The sequence below is a fragment of the Columba livia genome, chromosome 5 (assembly GCF_036013475.1).
Source record: "Columba livia isolate bColLiv1 breed racing homer chromosome 5, bColLiv1.pat.W.v2, whole genome shotgun sequence".
NCBI lineage: Eukaryota > Metazoa > Chordata > Aves > Columbiformes > Columbidae > Columba > Columba livia.
The window spans coordinates 24,577,430-24,594,042 of NC_088606.1; the positions used below are offsets into that span (position 1 = coordinate 24,577,430).

Consider the following 16,613-nt stretch of genomic DNA (forward strand, 5'->3'; position numbering starts at 1 on the left):
TATTCCCCTAGGTTCTACATAAACCTCTCAAGCAGTCCAGTCATTAGAGACCATGGTAGGTTATATTTGGACATAGAACAAAATGCCGCAAAAGCCAGTGGAAGGTTTGACCCTGAAGCAGATGACTGTTGTCAGCTTTGATTTTATTGCCAAAGTTTGTAAATATTTTTTCTTACTGTAGGCCAAACAACTGTGGCTGTCCAGATACTTGCTTCTGTGTGGCACCATCTAACATCCTTCTCCAGTTTCAGTCTGATTATACTGGTGTGGGTTGGGTCTGAAGATACTGTCTTAGATCTTTCCTTTTAAAGAACAGCCTTGTTTTAAATGCCACAGTCATCAGCCCTTAATGTTGTGGGTCCTTCCTCTGAAGAACTATCTCCATTTTTGGACTAGAAACCAATGATGGTTTCCAGAGGTTTCCTTACTGCCGCAGGAGATGGGAGACCACAGTCCAGTTCTGTGCTTTGCCAGGAACATCTGTGGGTTTTGAGACAAATCCCTATGTCTGTGGTGTTTTATAAATAGGGATTTGAAAATGAGACCGGTGGGATTATTATGTATATACATTATAACATCAGCTCATATCCTAGCTGTGGACACCTATTGTGCTTATCACCATACACAAAAAGGGTAAGAGGCAGGTTGTCCCTCAAAAAGTGTTTTGTCTAGGTATGAACCATGAGATAGCAGCAGGTCACCATCAAGGGGGCAGTCTGGCAGCGCTCTACATTCAAATGTGGGATGAAGCAAAACATATAAAACGTGGCCTTCAGCCAGGACTCCTCTTGTCATATGAAACTGTCAGTTTTCAACATGTGACTGGTTTCGTGTGGCACAGGGCACAGTGTGCGCACCGCCAGGTGGGAGGGGGCGGTTCTGCAGAGCGGTGGTGACCTGTGGACGGCGGTGTTTCACCCGTCCCCGATGGCGTTTGTCCACACAGAGCTTGCACTCTGCAAAACATAAAATATCATCAACGGTGTTTGCAAAGCCTGTGTAATTATTAACTCATCTGGAGCAAATGAGACTTTGCTTAGTGGCTTTCCAGGGGAAAAAATTCCTGGGAATTTTCCTTTCAGTTTGGATTTCCGGAGAACATGGCGTGAGAACTTTAGTTTGACAACACAGATTTCAGGGTGGTGGGGCCAGAAAGCTGCTGTCACCCAGCTGAGGGTCACAGCTGCTGAACTCCCGGGCACAGCAGCGCTGCTGAGCCCCGTCGCCGGCCCTGCCCGGGTGCGCGTCCCCCGCGGGGCCGAGCCTGCGCCCCGACTGCGCTCCGGCCCCACAGCGAGGCGGCACGGCCCCACCCCGGCCGGGGTCGACCAGCTGGGGCCGTCCCACCTGTCGGCCGCGTCCTCTCGGGGGCGGCGGCCCGGAGCAGCGCACTAGGAGGGCCAGGCCCGAGCCGGCCGCTAGGCCCTGCGGCGCGGCGGCGCAGCGCGGTGCCGGCCCGGCGCGGTGAGTGCCTGCGCGCCGCCGGGGCTCAGGCCCAGGCCGCGCCGTACTGTCGCTGCTGAGGCGGGGCCGACGCGCCGACTCGCCGCGGCCGGGCCGGGGGCGGTGGAGGCCGAGCCGCGTCGGGCGGTATGATCGGCACCGTGCTCTGCTACGTGCTGCTGCCGGCGGCGCGGCTCCTCCGGGCCCTCCGAGGTAACCCGGCCCCGGGCGGGCGGCGGCAGGAATCGGGGGAGGCGGCGGCGCGGGCCCGCAGGGGCGGGGTGCGAGTGCTCCTCGCCTCCCCCCCGGCCCGGCCTGCGGGGGATGCTGCCTCGGCGGTTGGGAGCCGGGGTCCTGCTGGCCGCCCCGTAGTTCCCCGAGCCCTTCTCCCCAGCGGCAGGAGAGGCGGGTGGGGGCCCGGGCTGCTGCCCGAGGTGCCGTCGGCGCTTGTGCCGGGCCGGGGCGGCGCGGGGGCTCGGTTTGTGGAGGGAAGAAGGGCCGACGGTTGTGCAGCAGCGGCGGGTGCGATCTGCGGGGAGGCCCGAGCCTCCTGCCCCGGCCTGCGCTGCGGGTTTGGGGAGCTCTTTGGAGATGGGCCGCTCCGAGGCCTGTGGCTGCCCGAGGACCAGCAGGTGACTCGTGGATGGACTCTTGCTTTGCGTGCATCAGTGTTTCACTTAGTTTCCTAGATCGGTACAGCTGCTTCACAGTCGCTGGTGACTGTGCTGGTGTAAAACCACCCTCCTGGCTGAACGTGTCCCCGGGCCCATAGCAGCCACCAGCACACCGTGGTCATAGAGAGCAGCTACCTGTCACCTCTCAAATTCAGCTCCCATCCTACAGTAACAGGCTCTTGTAACAGCTGTGCCTGGCTGGTGGTGTGTGAAAGTATAACTTGGGTACATTGGTGTTTCTGATGTTCATTAACTGAATTACAAAACTACGGAGAGAAGTGTGGTTCTTAAAGCCCCATTCATGACACGTGCAGAAAGCTTTGACACAAAAAATACAGTAAAAGCTTAAACAGATGTTGCTGACTCTTGTATGTTACGGCTCTGGCTGACTGGCTGTCACAGTGATATAGCAGCAAAAAAGTGATCTGTAGACAACAAAAACTGATAAGTCAACAGTAGGGACCGCTGTCTGCTCAGGATTCGTAGCAAAATGTAAATGCTGTCGTCTCTTATATAGGTACAAGTGAAAAGAGTCCCTTTCTTTTTCTACTTTACCCTGCCAATATTAGTATATTCAAGTGTGACATTAACAGCAATGTTTTTAAAATTCGTTACCGTGGGTGTCAGTAATTAGGTGGTCTGTAATTCTTACCAGGACTACTTCTGTGTATACATTATCTCTAATAATGCTTTTAACTGCACATGTTGGTCCCTCGGTGTCTTTAATTTTAATCTCTTAATAACAGAACAGTTTTTCTTCTGCAATACATTCTTGTGGTATGTTTGATTCTCTTAGCTGAGCACTACTTCCTTAGTCAATCTTTGGAAAGAAACTTGCTCCAAGTGGTCATCTGCAAGAGCCTGGCTTCTTATCCCATGCCCCCATCAGCTGGCTTCCACAATCTGTACGTTTACGTGTGTTGCGGAGAGCTGGTAGTTTCCACAAGGCCTTTTGCGTGGCTGACTGGTTGCGGCACTACAGAAGTTAGAATTGCATTCTCTAAAGTTGGTAAAGCCATAGTCATCCTGTACAGGTTCCGTGACTTTGATTATCATAATTAGACCTGGACTACGGGCTAGTGTTCAGGAAGAGGCAGGGTAAGTTATTCAGACTGTAACTGTTTTTCTTCAGAGAAGTAATTTGTTTGGGTTCCCATACTGAATAGTTGTATTGCACAGAGTTATAGCAAACATATAGGAAAAAGAAAAGAGTGAGAAAAGTTTTCCTTCTGTCTTATGTTGGTTTTGTTTGTTTTTAAATGGCAGATGCTTTCTTTACCTGTCCAAAGAATGTGCTTCTGGCGAAGAGCACGTCCACCCAGATAGAGGGCGTCTTTGCTGCGACGAGAGGAAGGTTGGTCCCAGAAGAGCAAGAAGCCCTTCTGCAGCAGTGGCTGGAAGAAGGAGCAGGGAATTTGCCAGCCGATGAGAGTGCTCCAGCAGTGGGGAAAGTATCAGTTACACTCACTAGTGACTGGTTAGAAGGTTCAGAGCTATTGATGACTAGCCTCCGTGACCTGAATTTGTCTCCAGAAGTCACCCAGTGTGCTGGTCAGCAGCTCACAGAGCTCCATGCCTTGGCTTCTTCAGAACCACAAGATGATGCAGTGACTGAACTGGCAAAATTACCAGCAGAGGAAACAGTGGCTGTAGCAGACAGTGCCCCTTGGGCAGCTGTGGCGCCACAGACGGATCACCAGATAGCTGGCTGTGGCACAATTGATGTGAAGGTGCAGAATGAAGACCCAGCTGTGCTGGCCTGGAGTTTAGCACTTGATGAAGAGACAGTGCCAACAGAGCCCCCAGCCTGGCTCATTCCAGATAGGGTGCAATTTTGTCCTCTCCTGACAGAGGTACCCTACCATGGTCAGTAGTAACAGCTCTGAATCTAATGATTGGGTTGGAATTTACATTTGTAGTGAATGTGGTCAGGTTCTTGTGTCTGGGCTTGCTGTAAGTAAGACATTGATTATATCTGTCCATGCAGAATTGACAGAATCTGCTACTGAAAGCTGTAAAGTCAGTTTTTGCTGAGGAAGGGCTGGTCGCAGCTAGTAGTCTCTGTGCTACGACCATCTGGTCTGAACATCAATGTATGTTCATTTCCCGGGAACTATTCCCAAGTACTGGCTTTATAATATAAAAAGCACCCAAAAGCTGGTTGGGTGTTTCAGTATGCTTGACTGTGGTCTCCTGTTATGTCAGCCCCATTGACAGCTATCCAAAGGCATCCAAAAAGAGCACCTGATAACCAGATTGGGTGATGGTTTACTCAGAGACTAGAATACCCTAGCTCAGAGAATAAGAATGGCTATTTTCTGGGTCCCTGGGAAACAAAACTGTTGGCAGGGTATTCAGCATGGCTGTAACTTGGCTTTTTGTCTCTTGCATGTAGATATTTTATGGAGAGACTGGGAGGATCTTTCTGTCCAGCCCTCTGTGCTAGAACAGGTCTCAAAAAGCACTCCTCTCTTTGAATTTCGAGTCATGTCTTACAACATCCTTGCCCAGGACCTGGTGGAGCAGGGTCTTGATCTCTATCTACACTGTCATCCAGACATCCTGAACTGGAACTACCGCCTTCCAAACCTTTTGCAAGAGATCCAGCACTGGGATCCTGATGTGAGTATGACTTGGCCTTTCTCACGTCAGTGCCACCAGAATTTGAATTCCTTGTTTGATCTAACAGTTCAAAAAAAAAAAAAAAAAAGTGGGTGGGAAATCCTTATGATACGCTACCTGCTTGGTAACTGAACACTGATTCCTCTGAGAGTGTTAGAGGCATTGTACATATGTTTTTTTTGTGTGTCTGTCTTGCTTTGATTGTGTTACTGTAGAAAATAGTCATACTTTGATAGCAGGGCTTAACTTCTTTAAACAGCAGAAGTAGAAAAAGAAGAGATAAGGAAAGGACCAAGTTCATAAGGCAGCACAGGAGGGGTAGACTGCATAGAAGAGGACTTTATGATTTCTGTGTTACTTGAGTCCTCTTTGTGTGATGAAGGATCTTCTGCCTTGTCATCAGAAAACTGAATAATAAGCTAATGTGACCCAGAAAGTTATTGCTCTCTATCTGCAAAGTACAGGACAGAGTTGCAGTGATGACCTTTCTGGTTGCAGGGTTGGTATGTGAGTATACTTTCCACTTTCTTCCTTTCCCAAAACAAGGTAACTAGCAAATGCTGGTGGAGCGAGTGAGGTTTCTGCCTTCCTTCCAGGTTTTGTGTCTGCAGGAGGTGCAAGAGAACCATTACCAGGAGCAGCTGGAACCAGCATTCAAGGAGATGGGTATGTCCTGCTTTTGTGTTTGTACCTCCAGCTCATGGGACTGGCCCAGCAGTACTTCCCGCTTATCGTCTTCAGAGCACTTGCTGTGGAGAGAGCTCTTCTTGTTTGTCGGGTGGGTGCTAGCTCTACTTCTGAACTGTCTGCCTAGACCCATAGGCTTTCTTTTGTAACTGATCTTTCTCAGAGTTGACAGATCAGAGTAGCAAAATTGAGAGGGTCCTAGGAGGACAAGGAGAGAAAATACCCTCAGTGATAAGTGATAAACTGTGATTATTGGCACAGAATAGGGTATAGTGCTGTACCCATATGTAGTAGGAACCTCTTCTGCCACACAGACTTGCTGAACTCCTCAGCTGATGTGGGTATCCTGAGGTAGTGACTAGATAAACCTTTAAATTGGTGATGGTTTCTTTTCAGGATTTGCATGCTTCTATAAACGAAGAACCGGGACAAAGACGGATGGCTGTGCTGTGTGCTATAAGCACAGCAGGTTTCAGCTGATCAACCACAGCCCCATAGAATACTTCCATCCTGGCCTGGAGGTCCTCAATCGGGATAATGTGGGCTTGGTGCTGCTGCTGCAGCCTCTGCTCCCAGAGGGCCTGGATCTGAAGACAGTCAGTCCTTTGTGTGTGGCCAACACTCATGTGTTGTTCAATCCCCGGCGGGGAGATATCAAACTGGCCCAGATGGCCCTGCTTCTAGCAGAGATCGACAAGATTGCTAAAACTACTGAAGGCAGCTATTATCCTGTCATCTTGTGTGGAGACCTGAATTCTGTACCCGATTCTCCACTCTACAAATTCATACGGAATGGTGAACTTTCCTACCATGGGATGCCAGCCTGGAAGGTAGGTGCCAGCCAGAACTGGGATGGGGCAGCTCTTTAATGCATGCTGCTAGAGAAATGCATGGCTGCATGCTTTATCTCATGAGGAAATAGTTTGAATATTGAATGCAGTTATACAGCAGTCTTCTCCAATGCCTCCAGCACTGTTGGGGAAAGAAGTGGACAAATGTGTACGTATTGTTTCCACAACTGCTCTTTTGGTTTCTTTTGAGGCAGACCAGTGATAATAGACCACTTAATTTCAGGTTCTGGCTCCCCTTTTGCTATGAGATTTCAGTGCCTAGGTGACTGGAAGCACAGGGAAACAGAACTCAACAGAGACTTACTGGAATTTTATGTGCATATTTGATCTGAAAAGTTAGAAATGGGAACCTATGCTTGAGTCTTGTGTGGTTACCTGTTACTGTATGTCTATGATCAAATCCACCCAAGGGTTCTGAGGGAGCTGGCAGAGGTGCTCACCAAGCCTCTTTCAATTATTATCAGCAGTCCTGGCTAGCTGGGGAGGTCCCAGTTGACTGGAAAGTTGGCAAATATGACACCCTGAAGGAGAATCTGGGGAATTACAGGCCTGTCTGTCTGACTTTTGTGCCAGGGAAGATTGTGGAGCAGATCATCCTGAGTGCCATTACACAGCACATGCAGGACAACCAGATGATCAGGCCCAGTCAGCATGGATTTGTGAAAAGCAGGTCCTGCTTGACTAAACCTGATCTTCTATGACAAGGTGACCTGCTTAGTGAATGAAGTAAAGTCTGTAGATGTTGTGTACCTAGACTTTAGTAAAGGCTTTGACACTGTTTCACACAGCATTCTCCTGGAGGAGCTGGCAGCTCATGACCTGGATGGGTGTACTCTTGGCTGGGTAGAGAACTGACTGGTTGGCCGTGCTCAAAGAGTTGTGGTGAATGGAACCAAATCCAGTTGGTGGCTGGTCACAAATGGTGTTCCCCAGGGCTCAGTATTGGGGCCAGTTCTGTTTAATCTCTTTGTCAGTGATCTGGATGAGGGGATCGAGTGCACCCTTAGTAAGTTTGCAGATGACACCAAATTGGGTGGGAGTGTTGATCTTCTGCAGGGTAGGATGGCCATACAGAGGGATCTGGACCAGCTGGATCATTGGACTGAGGCCACTTGTATGAGGTTCAACAAGGCCAAGTGCCGGGTCCTGCACTTGGGTCACAACAACCCCAGGCAGCGCTACAGGCTCGGAGGAGTGGCTGGAAAACTGCCTGTCAGAAAAGGACCTGGGGGTGTTGGTTGATGGCAGCTGAATATGAGCCGGTAGCATGCCCAGGTGGCCAGAAAGGCCAACAGCATCCTGGCTTGTATGACTATCTACAACTACCTGAAAGGAGGTTGTAGCATGGAGGGTGTTGGTCTCCCAAGTAGCAAGTGATAGGACGAGAGGAGATGGTCTCAAGTTGCTCCAGGGGAGGTTCAGATTGGATATTAGTGAAAATTTCTTCACAGAAATTGTTGTCAGGCATTGGAATGTGCTGCCCAGGGAACTGATTGAATCACCATGTCTGGAGGTGTTTGAAAGACGTGTAGATTAGGTTCTTAGGGACATGGTTTAGTGAAGGGATATCAGACTCATTTTCACTGGGGGCCACATCAGCCTCGCAGTTGCCTTCAAAGGGCTGATTGTAATTTTAGGACTGTATAAATTTACAGTTTACTGGCACTAAACCAATTTAAATGGTTGGACTTAATGATCTTGAGGATCTCTTCCAACCAAAATGATTCTAAATACATAATTGGCTTTCAAGCTAAATCATCAGTTCAGTAATAGATGCCTGCAAAGAATCTTGGTCAGGTAACTTTTAGCTGATTGTGTCTGTCCCCCACAGCTGAAGGTTTATTATGTCAGCACCACACTCTGAATAGCTTAATTCATGCCTTTTTATGAGTGTGTTCTTGGCAAGTGTATATATGTCCATTGTCTGTGGCTTGCAAAAGTTCTGCTCTGTGTTTCTGATGTTTCCTCTCCTGTTTGTGGCCCCTTTGCAGGTGTCTGGTCAGGAAGACTTTTCCCAACAGTTTTATTCAAGGAAGCTGCAGTCCCCACTGTTGCCGAGCTCACTGGGTATAACAGACAACTGCCAATATGTCACCCTGTGCCAGCCAAAGAAACTAGGTGAGCTCTGGTGTGCACTGACAACATGAGTTTGCTGAGAATGGGCAATTTGTGGGCCTTGCTGTCCCTCTGAGTAGCTTGAGCATGTTGCGTGATGCACTCAGCAAAGATTCCCTTCTGTTTCCTTGGTAAATGAATTAAATTTGTTTTTTTGGAGTCTATTGCTGTAGCCCAGTTTCTGCCATTTTCTTTCTCTAGTCAGGAGCTGAGTGTTCACCTACCAGTAACCACTGCCCTCTGTATCTCTTTCATATTCCCAGACTCAGCTTTTGTGCAGTTGTAAACCTTTTTCAGTAGGCACAGCTTTCAGATGCAGGTGTTTGTGGGAGCGTCTTTGGGCAGTATTTGCACACCACTATTAAAAAAATTGTTCCTAAGAGCACCGTTACAATCATGGCTGTTCTTTACTGTTCTTAGAGTGGATTTAAAAAAATTGAAGCAGTCCACATTAAATAGCTTTTGCTGGAATCTTGAACATAGAACTTGTATTCAACCGGATCTCCAGAATTTTTTTTCTTTTTGGCAGACATTTGCTTGACTTACACACTAGCTGATCTGCTGAAAAGTCCCTTGAGCTTGTGGTGTCTCAAAGGCAACATTCTTAATTTGTTTCATCAAGGTGCTGACCGTGACTGTTGCATTAGCTAAAGGGGTAGCAGTAACTGTGTTCTGTTCTGCTACATTTACACGTGTTCTGTTCTACATTTAGGTTATTAAGTGATTCCAATCCTCGTGGTATCAGACTACTTGGACACAAAAACCTCCCTCATACTGAAGAGGTCTGAAGATCTAAAGATTATGCAGATGTTCCCTATAGATGTGACTTTGCTGCAGTCATATTTTTCTTTTAACTTGTATTTTTCTCTGCAGGCAGACGTAAATACAGCCGGAACTTTCTGCTCCAGTTTCATTTTTGTGATGTTGCCTGTGAGCGACCACCACACCTGGTCCTCTTGGAAGGTGTGACAGATGCTAAACCAGGTATTAATGGGAGATTTTTCAGCTTGTTACTCTCCTAGCTGGATTTGGTGAAAATGTGAGGTGGAGGTAATACCTGGTGAGAAGAGGGGAAGTCAGAAGGGTGTCTTCTGTGGCTGGGTGATAACTAATGGATTCCATGAGAGCTCAGAGGAGTACAGTCTTATCACCCTCATACACGCCGACGGTATTTCTTGAGATGGACTGTGATTCAGCTTCTTTTGAAGTCTTATAAAGTTTTTTTTGGAGTTTCTTATAAAGTGAAAAATATATATATATGTGTACATTTTTTTTTCCCCTTCAAGATTTTTGGTGAGGGAGGACAAACCTGAAGACTGTAATGTCACAATGGCCACAACATAAATGTCTCTGGATGCTGGTACCCAGTAGACACTGCCTCACCACTGGGCCTCGTGGCATGGCTGGTTCTGCTCTCTCCATTTATTTTCTGCCTTGCTAGACAACCTTTGAGTAAGCTTTAGGCTAAGGCAAATGAACTTGATTTGATAGCAAAGGTTGAAGTATCCTGAGCTTTGATAATAAATGCCTTAAGGGCATGTTCTTACCAGGGCGGAATATGACTTCTCAGGTGTTTGCTCTGGTCTGCTCTTAGGATGTTCCTGTTAGTCTTAGAGCTGGAGTTTCCTTTGAATATTTTTCTTTAAGGTGCCTGTGACTGGAAGCTATCTGCTCTTCTTGGGCAAAAAGATGCGTTTGGTCTCAAGAGAAGCTTCTCAGACTGGGGATGAGCAGCCTCTTCCAGGATCTGTGTAAGTCTGGCTGGAATCTCTTTGCTCCTTTGCAGACCGCCCTGCACACTGGCCCAAGCCTGCTGTCATGGTGAAAGATCCTGATCCCCAGCCATTCGTCCCAAGGTAATTTGGTGCATCTTCAGTGGCCCCACTCTTTGAGCCCAGTTTCATTTTCCTGAGCACTGAAAGTCTGGCTGAAAGTAAACACTGAAATGAATATGAGGGTGGTGGAGAGCAAGGAGTGCTGTCTGGAAGAGCCAGACCTACCCAGGGTTGTCCCAGCAGCTGGGCGCTGCTCTGTCAGTGTTGTAAGGTTGACAATGAAGGACATAGACAGGTACTGGAGGCAAAGGAAGTCCATAGTCTTTGGTGTAAGTGGAGTGAATAATTCTGAAAGACTGTTTTCTGTGTGTTCACAAAATAAAAATAGTTTAGCCATTTGCATCAGCAAGGGAACATCCAACTTAAACTGTGAGTGCAGTGCTGAACACTGCATTGTTCTCTTTCCTTCCTTGGTAAGCGATGGCTGTTCATGTGCAGGTCTTCAGGCATTATCCAGCATGGCCTCAACCTGACCTCCGTCTACAGCCACTTCCTGCCACAGAGGGGACGCCCGGAGGTCACAACAATGCCCATGGGCCTTGGAGCCACTGTTGATTATATCTTCTACTCAGCAGAGCCCGTGGAGGATAGGAACAGAGGGGGTGAGTGTGACAGTGCGGGGCTTATCCCTGTGATGTTGGGAGAGGGCTGTGAGGCATGTCAGCATGCAGCTCGGTGTTGGGCGGTGCATTTCATTAAGTTGGGGCGGATCTACAGGGTGTGGGTGTGACTTCGGCTGAAATGATGCACAAAGCGGAAGCAACATTTGCTCAGGTATCATGAGAAGACGCTTAATCTTTGCTGTAGAAAAACTGAAGCTGCTCAGCTTAGGTTCATGTAGACTTTTGAGGAAGCTGGAACAGAATGGATGCTGTTCTTCTGTGTAAGTATCTTACTTGTGCTCTTGGTAACAGGCAGTGTTGGGTCCAAAGTTCAAAGCTTGGACTTCTGGTCTGATTGAGACCACACACGGGCCTTAGGATGTGGTGAATGTGGTTACAGTGGCACCACCTCTTTGCTCCCTGAAACATGAGATACATTGATGAAAGACTGCCTGTAAATGCATCCGGGAACTGTCTCTGACCTGGTTTGGATCATGTCAGAATCAGTTTTGGGGAGGAGATTAGGAATGAAGAGATGAATTCCTCTTCCTCAGAGAATCTGAAGCTATTGCTGGGACTTAGTACCATGAATGGAACTACCAATTTAAGCAACTGCCTGATCGGTTTAGTGTATACTCTATTCCTGTGCCTGCAAGTATATGAAAACATTGAACAGCAGTATTATAGGATGCTCACTGCTTTCACGTCTAGGCTCAAAGGTGCATGCAGTGTTTGTGCAGGCACTCTTCGTTCATCAGGAAAACAACAGGAAAGCATTGACAAGCATCCTCCTGTGACTGTAAAGAGTTAATATACAGCACCAGTCTTCTGGCTGATGTTTCCATTTTCTTTGTCAGGTCGCAGGCTGTACCAGGATGGAGCCCTGAAGCTGCTAGGCCGCCTTTCCCTTCTGTCTGAAGATGTTCTGTTGATGGCAAATGGCTTACCAAATCCTTTTTGTTCATCTGATCATCTCTGCCTGCTCGCTAGCTTTGGCTTGGAGATCTCCAGCCTCACAGAGAGTTAGTGTTGGTTCCCTTTCCCTAGAGAAAAGCTGTTCTGAATACAGCAGATGAGGCTCTGGATTGCACCACCTGCTTGCAAGAAAACTCTTTTCCTTGCCATGCCCTAAAAGTCCTTTTCTCCCCTCATACCCTCACAAAAAGCAGGGATGGGACAGTTGGAGTGCTTTTTGCGTTGATATTTTGTGGGTTTCTGCAAAGCTGAGCTGTGTTCCCAGTGGGCTTCCAGTTGTATTCAAGCATTGCCATCTCTAAAAGGGATCCTTGTTCCACTGCTTTGTTCAGCAGATGTTTTAGTGTTGCAGGAACCAGCATGACTCCCATGTTTGTTTGTCCCTATATGAGATCTTCAAGGAGCTGGAAAAGAGTGGACAACGCTGCCTACTTCTGACTAGTTAATTGCCACCAAGGAGCGGTGGATGTACACGCCAGTATTCTTTCACACCAGAACAATGGTTGGTTTAATTTGTCGGTGATAGGTTATGTATGAAGTATAGTCCTTTTAGGACTAGTTGTGTTGCCTTTGAGAGTGTTGGCTCTGCTGTTTGGGAGCGGCTTTTACTTTGTAATGTGTAAGGACTGCCTTGCTGCAGGAATGTCTGTGTAGTAGAGCAGTTTCTACAAGAAGCTGCCTGCTGTAACTAGTGGACCAGGGAATGGGATTGTCGGGAGTAGAGCCAGGGGCTCTGCAGAGCCACCCGCAGGAGCTCTAGAACTGCAGCAAAAACTTAGAGGCCTTGGGGAAGGCACTCTTCCTTTTTAACAGTCTCAGAACATTACATAGTTTGGCACATGTAGGAAAAATACTTATAATCCTCCCAGTGAATATCAGGTGGAAAAAGTTGTCCTGTAAGGCATGACAGCCCCAGGACTGTATAGGTCTGGGAGGTCCCAAAAGCAAGATGAAAATGGAGGGCATGTGAGAGGCAGCAGAGCCATCAGATGGAAGAACTGATACTTGTCACTTGCCCAGTTCTTTCTCTGTGCCCTCCCTATTGCATTCAGCCTAGCAGGGGTCAGATAGCCAACCTGTAGCATCTTGCTGCGCCAGACTGAAGTTGGTGCTACTGCCTTCTTCTGGAGCCAGCCCTGTTTTTGTAGGTAGAACTTGTCCTGACTCCTGTCTCTGGGCAGGTGTTGGGACGGAGAGGACGGCTGTGTAGCATGGAGCCAGCTTGTCAGTCCCAGTGTACCTTTGGTGTCCTATCAGTGTACTTGTGTCAGCAGTGGCTTGGCCTGTACAAAAACAATAGAACTATGCCTGTTCCTAGGACAGATTCCCCAGTTCAGCCTGACATTTGGTGCTCGGTTTTTCCCTGAGAGATGAAAGCAATATTGGTGGAAACATTATCAATCTTCTGTTTACAAATGAGGCAGGGAAATCTGGTCCCACTTCAGGTTTTTGTGGGAAGGTACGAGGAGACTTGAAATATTGTTTTCTCTTCCTGGGTTATATTGGGGGACTTTCATATTTTAGATGTTACTTTCTGTATTGAAAAATAAATTTTTTCTAATATAAGACCCCACAAAGTAACTGCAGCACCTTGTGCTCTTGGCAGCTGAACACTCGGAGGACTTGCTCAATGAGGCTTTGCTGGCTGGGACGTGAAAGAGGAGAGGACAAACGAGCTACATGTGGTAGTAGTAATGAGGGTTGAAGAGAGGGAAGAAGTGGGCCTAGCTGTTGTCTCCCAGCACATCCCCAGATCTCAGGGGTGGTTTATTTGGCATTGGGCTTGTCTTGCAAAATGGTTTGCATTCAGAAGCCCTTCCCCTCCTCCCAAAGAAAGTAAGTACTGCTGATCTTTTACAGCTCACTTCTGTAAACTCTACAGAAACAAGAGGGGTGTGTGTGGGTTGTGTTCTGTGCCCATATGATTGTGTCGGGACTGCATGTTTCCTTCTTGCCCCTGCCAGATGGTGTGGTATTTGCCTGGTGATGTGTGGATGGCTTTTGCTACCCCAGCTGGGATAACATGCAGGAGTCTGTATAAGTGAACGGCAATCTGGGGGTGAATAAGTCTGAAGCTTTGCTTGCCCTTAGTTTCACAGGTAATGGTTCTGGGGTGACACTGGTGTTCGTACATGGGGAGTGATGCAGAGCTGTGTTTCTATGGCTCTGTTTGGCTGACAGTTGCAATAATTTCTCCAAGTACTCTTATTCTGATTTTGTAATTGGCTGTATTTGTAAAGGCAGGGGAGGAAAGGGAAATCACTGAACTGAGAGGTTTAATTTCTGCCAGGCTTGAAAAGAGGTTGCCAAAAAGCAGCCTGGTTGCAAATAACATCCTCCAGCTGGTAACGTTGTAATAGGAAACTCTGAAGACACTAAGGGTTTAAAAACAACCACCCAAAAGCAAAACAAAAACCACTGTGATGCAGTGTTGGCACCTACAACTTGGGCAGTTTGCTTTGGTTGTAATTGCTGGCTGGGTCTGGTGGGCAGTTGATGGGGTGTGCATGTTTCTGTGAACGCAGCCCTCCTGCTCTACCCGTTGCATCAAGCTAATGCTTCCTCTTTCAGTACATGGAATGGTATGGAATGAACTTGGAATGGTTAGGTTGTTGAACACTGGAGGTGGAGTCGTGTGCTGAGAAACCACAGGACAATACAATGACTGCAAGTCCTCTGATTCTGCCTTCTGAAGGTCGGAAAGCTCCCAGAGGGACCTGGAGCTCCCAAGATCCTGGCTCACACTTGCCTCCTTGGGTGTTCATAGGTGAAACTGTTGTGTTGCAAGTGTCTGCATACAGACACACAGAGTTGAGTCAATTGCTGTGGCTGTTTTGATGAATGTCCCTGAAGCTCTGGTATAGACCACTACAGAGCTGACCTGTTTTAGGAAAGAAAAAAAACCCCTGTGTTCTAGAGCAATTTGAAGTTCACACCAAATGGATCTGGAGACCTGTGAATGCCTCTGGCTGTGGGCGACTATAGGAGAAGTTTGGAGGTGGGACTGGGGCAAAGAGTCCCTACCGCTAAAACAGCAACTGCTATATAGCTGTAGCAAGAAAAGAATGTGTTCTGTGAGGCTTAGAGAATAGCTCACAGTGATGTAAGAAGAGGCTGTGATAATGAACAGCTTGTGGTGGGAAGCAGAACTAAGATTCCAGATGTAGCTCTTAACACTGTTTTCCTGACCTAAATGCATGGCTAGTTGTCATTAGCACAGCTTTCTGATGAACTACAGAGGGGTCTGTAAATGACTGTGAAAGTGGAACAGGAGTATCTGTTGTATTCAGAAAGGGAAGGTATCATGGAGGTAGGATCATCTACATCAGTAGTGATGTTGAGCTCAAGGAGACTGGTACTTAGGGGAAGGGATGCCAGAGAGCACTGGCAGTGTGGATACATGCCCTGTGACCCGTGTCCTAAGCTGCGGGAGCATGCAGCTGTTGAGGAAAACGCGTATTTGACACAGTATCTTTGCTAGACAACAGCTTACTTTGCATCACAGCTGCTAGTTGGTATTTAATTATGCTATTTAGATAGAAGTTGGACTTCCTTCACTTTCTCAGAGTTTTAAGTTCATCCGTTCAGGAGAATGCCCTTTATAATCAGTTTTCCCAATTACATGGGATGGGAGGAGTGGTAAACAATATGATTGTTTTAGGTTTTTTTTCTCAATAAATGAAACTTGGCTGCTGCTTGAGGTCATTCTCCATGCCTTTTTCTTACGAGGTATCTCTCCAGCAGCTGTTTTCCCATGACTGCTATATCCAGCAGCTGCATTTCTTCAGTTAAAAGCTATGGGTGGAGTTCTTTAGGGCTAAGTTTTATTATAAACTCAATATTTAAATAGCATCAAGATGTAAGATAGTGGTTTCTCTCACCTCTTAACTCTTAAGAGTGGGAAGGATGGGAGCTCTGAAATCAACACTTGGATGGGAATAATTCTTGTTATATGAAACAAAAAAACAAGTTTATCATTAATGCCACCTGTTTTGTAAAGCACAGAAGAACTCTGAAATATACTTGACTTTAAATCCTCTTCACTCAGGAGTCTTGTAGAGGTTCTAAGAACAGTTCAGCATCTCGGAGAGAATCTCTTTTAAGAAGCGTTCAAGGTACGTGCCCTGCTTCGAATGATATTTGAGAGTGATGTTGGCAAACAGTCTGCAAAGCAGGGTGTCACTACAGTGCAGTTTCTTCTCCTGTTGCCACCACCTCAGTAATAAACATATATTGGATGTACTGTTAGGAATTTGCAGAGTATCCATGATTCACCCAAATGCAGATTAAGCCTTCTGTGGCTCATCTGAAGGAGCTCAGAAGCCTTAGTGGGACACCATCTCCTTTCCATAGGCTTCCTGGTGTGCAAGGTAATTGGATTGCTGGCTGCGACCTGCTCCTTACCAGACCGCAGCTGCCTGGCCTTCAGCGTTTTCCACAGCGCTGTCAGGCTGCAATGCGCAGGCTGCATGATCATTGCCATTGAATGGCGTTTCAAGGTATATACAGAAAATTAGTTTCTGTAGAGAACACACCTGCTATATGATAACCAAGATGATTGATTTAACAGCTGCCATGCCTAAAGCTCCTTCCTTTTGTCAGCTGTACAAGTTTGGCTTCTGTTGAGGCAGATTATCCTCCAACTTCCACTGAAAATGTCATTCTAGTCTTGAAACTCTTTTTCCTTTTATTTTTAAATTTATTTATTTCAGACCTAGACTGCACATTCTTGTGCTCTAAGGGAATAGGAATGCTGAGTAGTGGAGCCGAAAGTTTTTTCCTAACTTCGGTTAAACAAACACAGCAGCT

General features: G+C 47.1%; 1 protein-coding gene across 4 annotated transcripts; it reads left to right on the forward strand.

The window, feature by feature from the left end:
* The first annotated feature begins 1,165 nt into the window (after positions 1–1,165).
* ANGEL1 (angel homolog 1) lies at positions 1,166–15,504 on the forward strand. Of its 4 annotated transcripts, none has more exons than XM_065063830.1 (10): positions 1,166–1,464; positions 3,384–3,983; positions 4,513–4,739; positions 5,336–5,405; positions 5,823–6,256; positions 8,269–8,395; positions 9,266–9,376; positions 10,179–10,248; positions 10,666–10,829; positions 11,687–15,504. In XM_065063830.1, exons 2-10 carry the CDS (start codon positions 3,617–3,619, stop codon positions 11,854–11,856), a joined length of 1,740 nt encoding a protein of 579 aa, XP_064919902.1. In that variant the 5' UTR covers positions 1,166–1,464; positions 3,384–3,616; the 3' UTR covers positions 11,857–15,504. The 4 variants fall into 4 exon arrangements, 3 of the variants coding, with proteins under 3 accessions (XP_064919902.1, XP_064919900.1, XP_064919901.1); XR_010472861.1 differs by lacking the exons at positions 1,166–1,464; positions 10,179–10,248 and adding exons at positions 1,474–1,656; positions 10,040–10,143; XM_065063828.1 differs by lacking the exon at positions 1,166–1,464 and adding an exon at positions 1,475–1,656.
* The last annotated feature ends 1,109 nt before the right edge of the window (positions 15,505–16,613 follow it).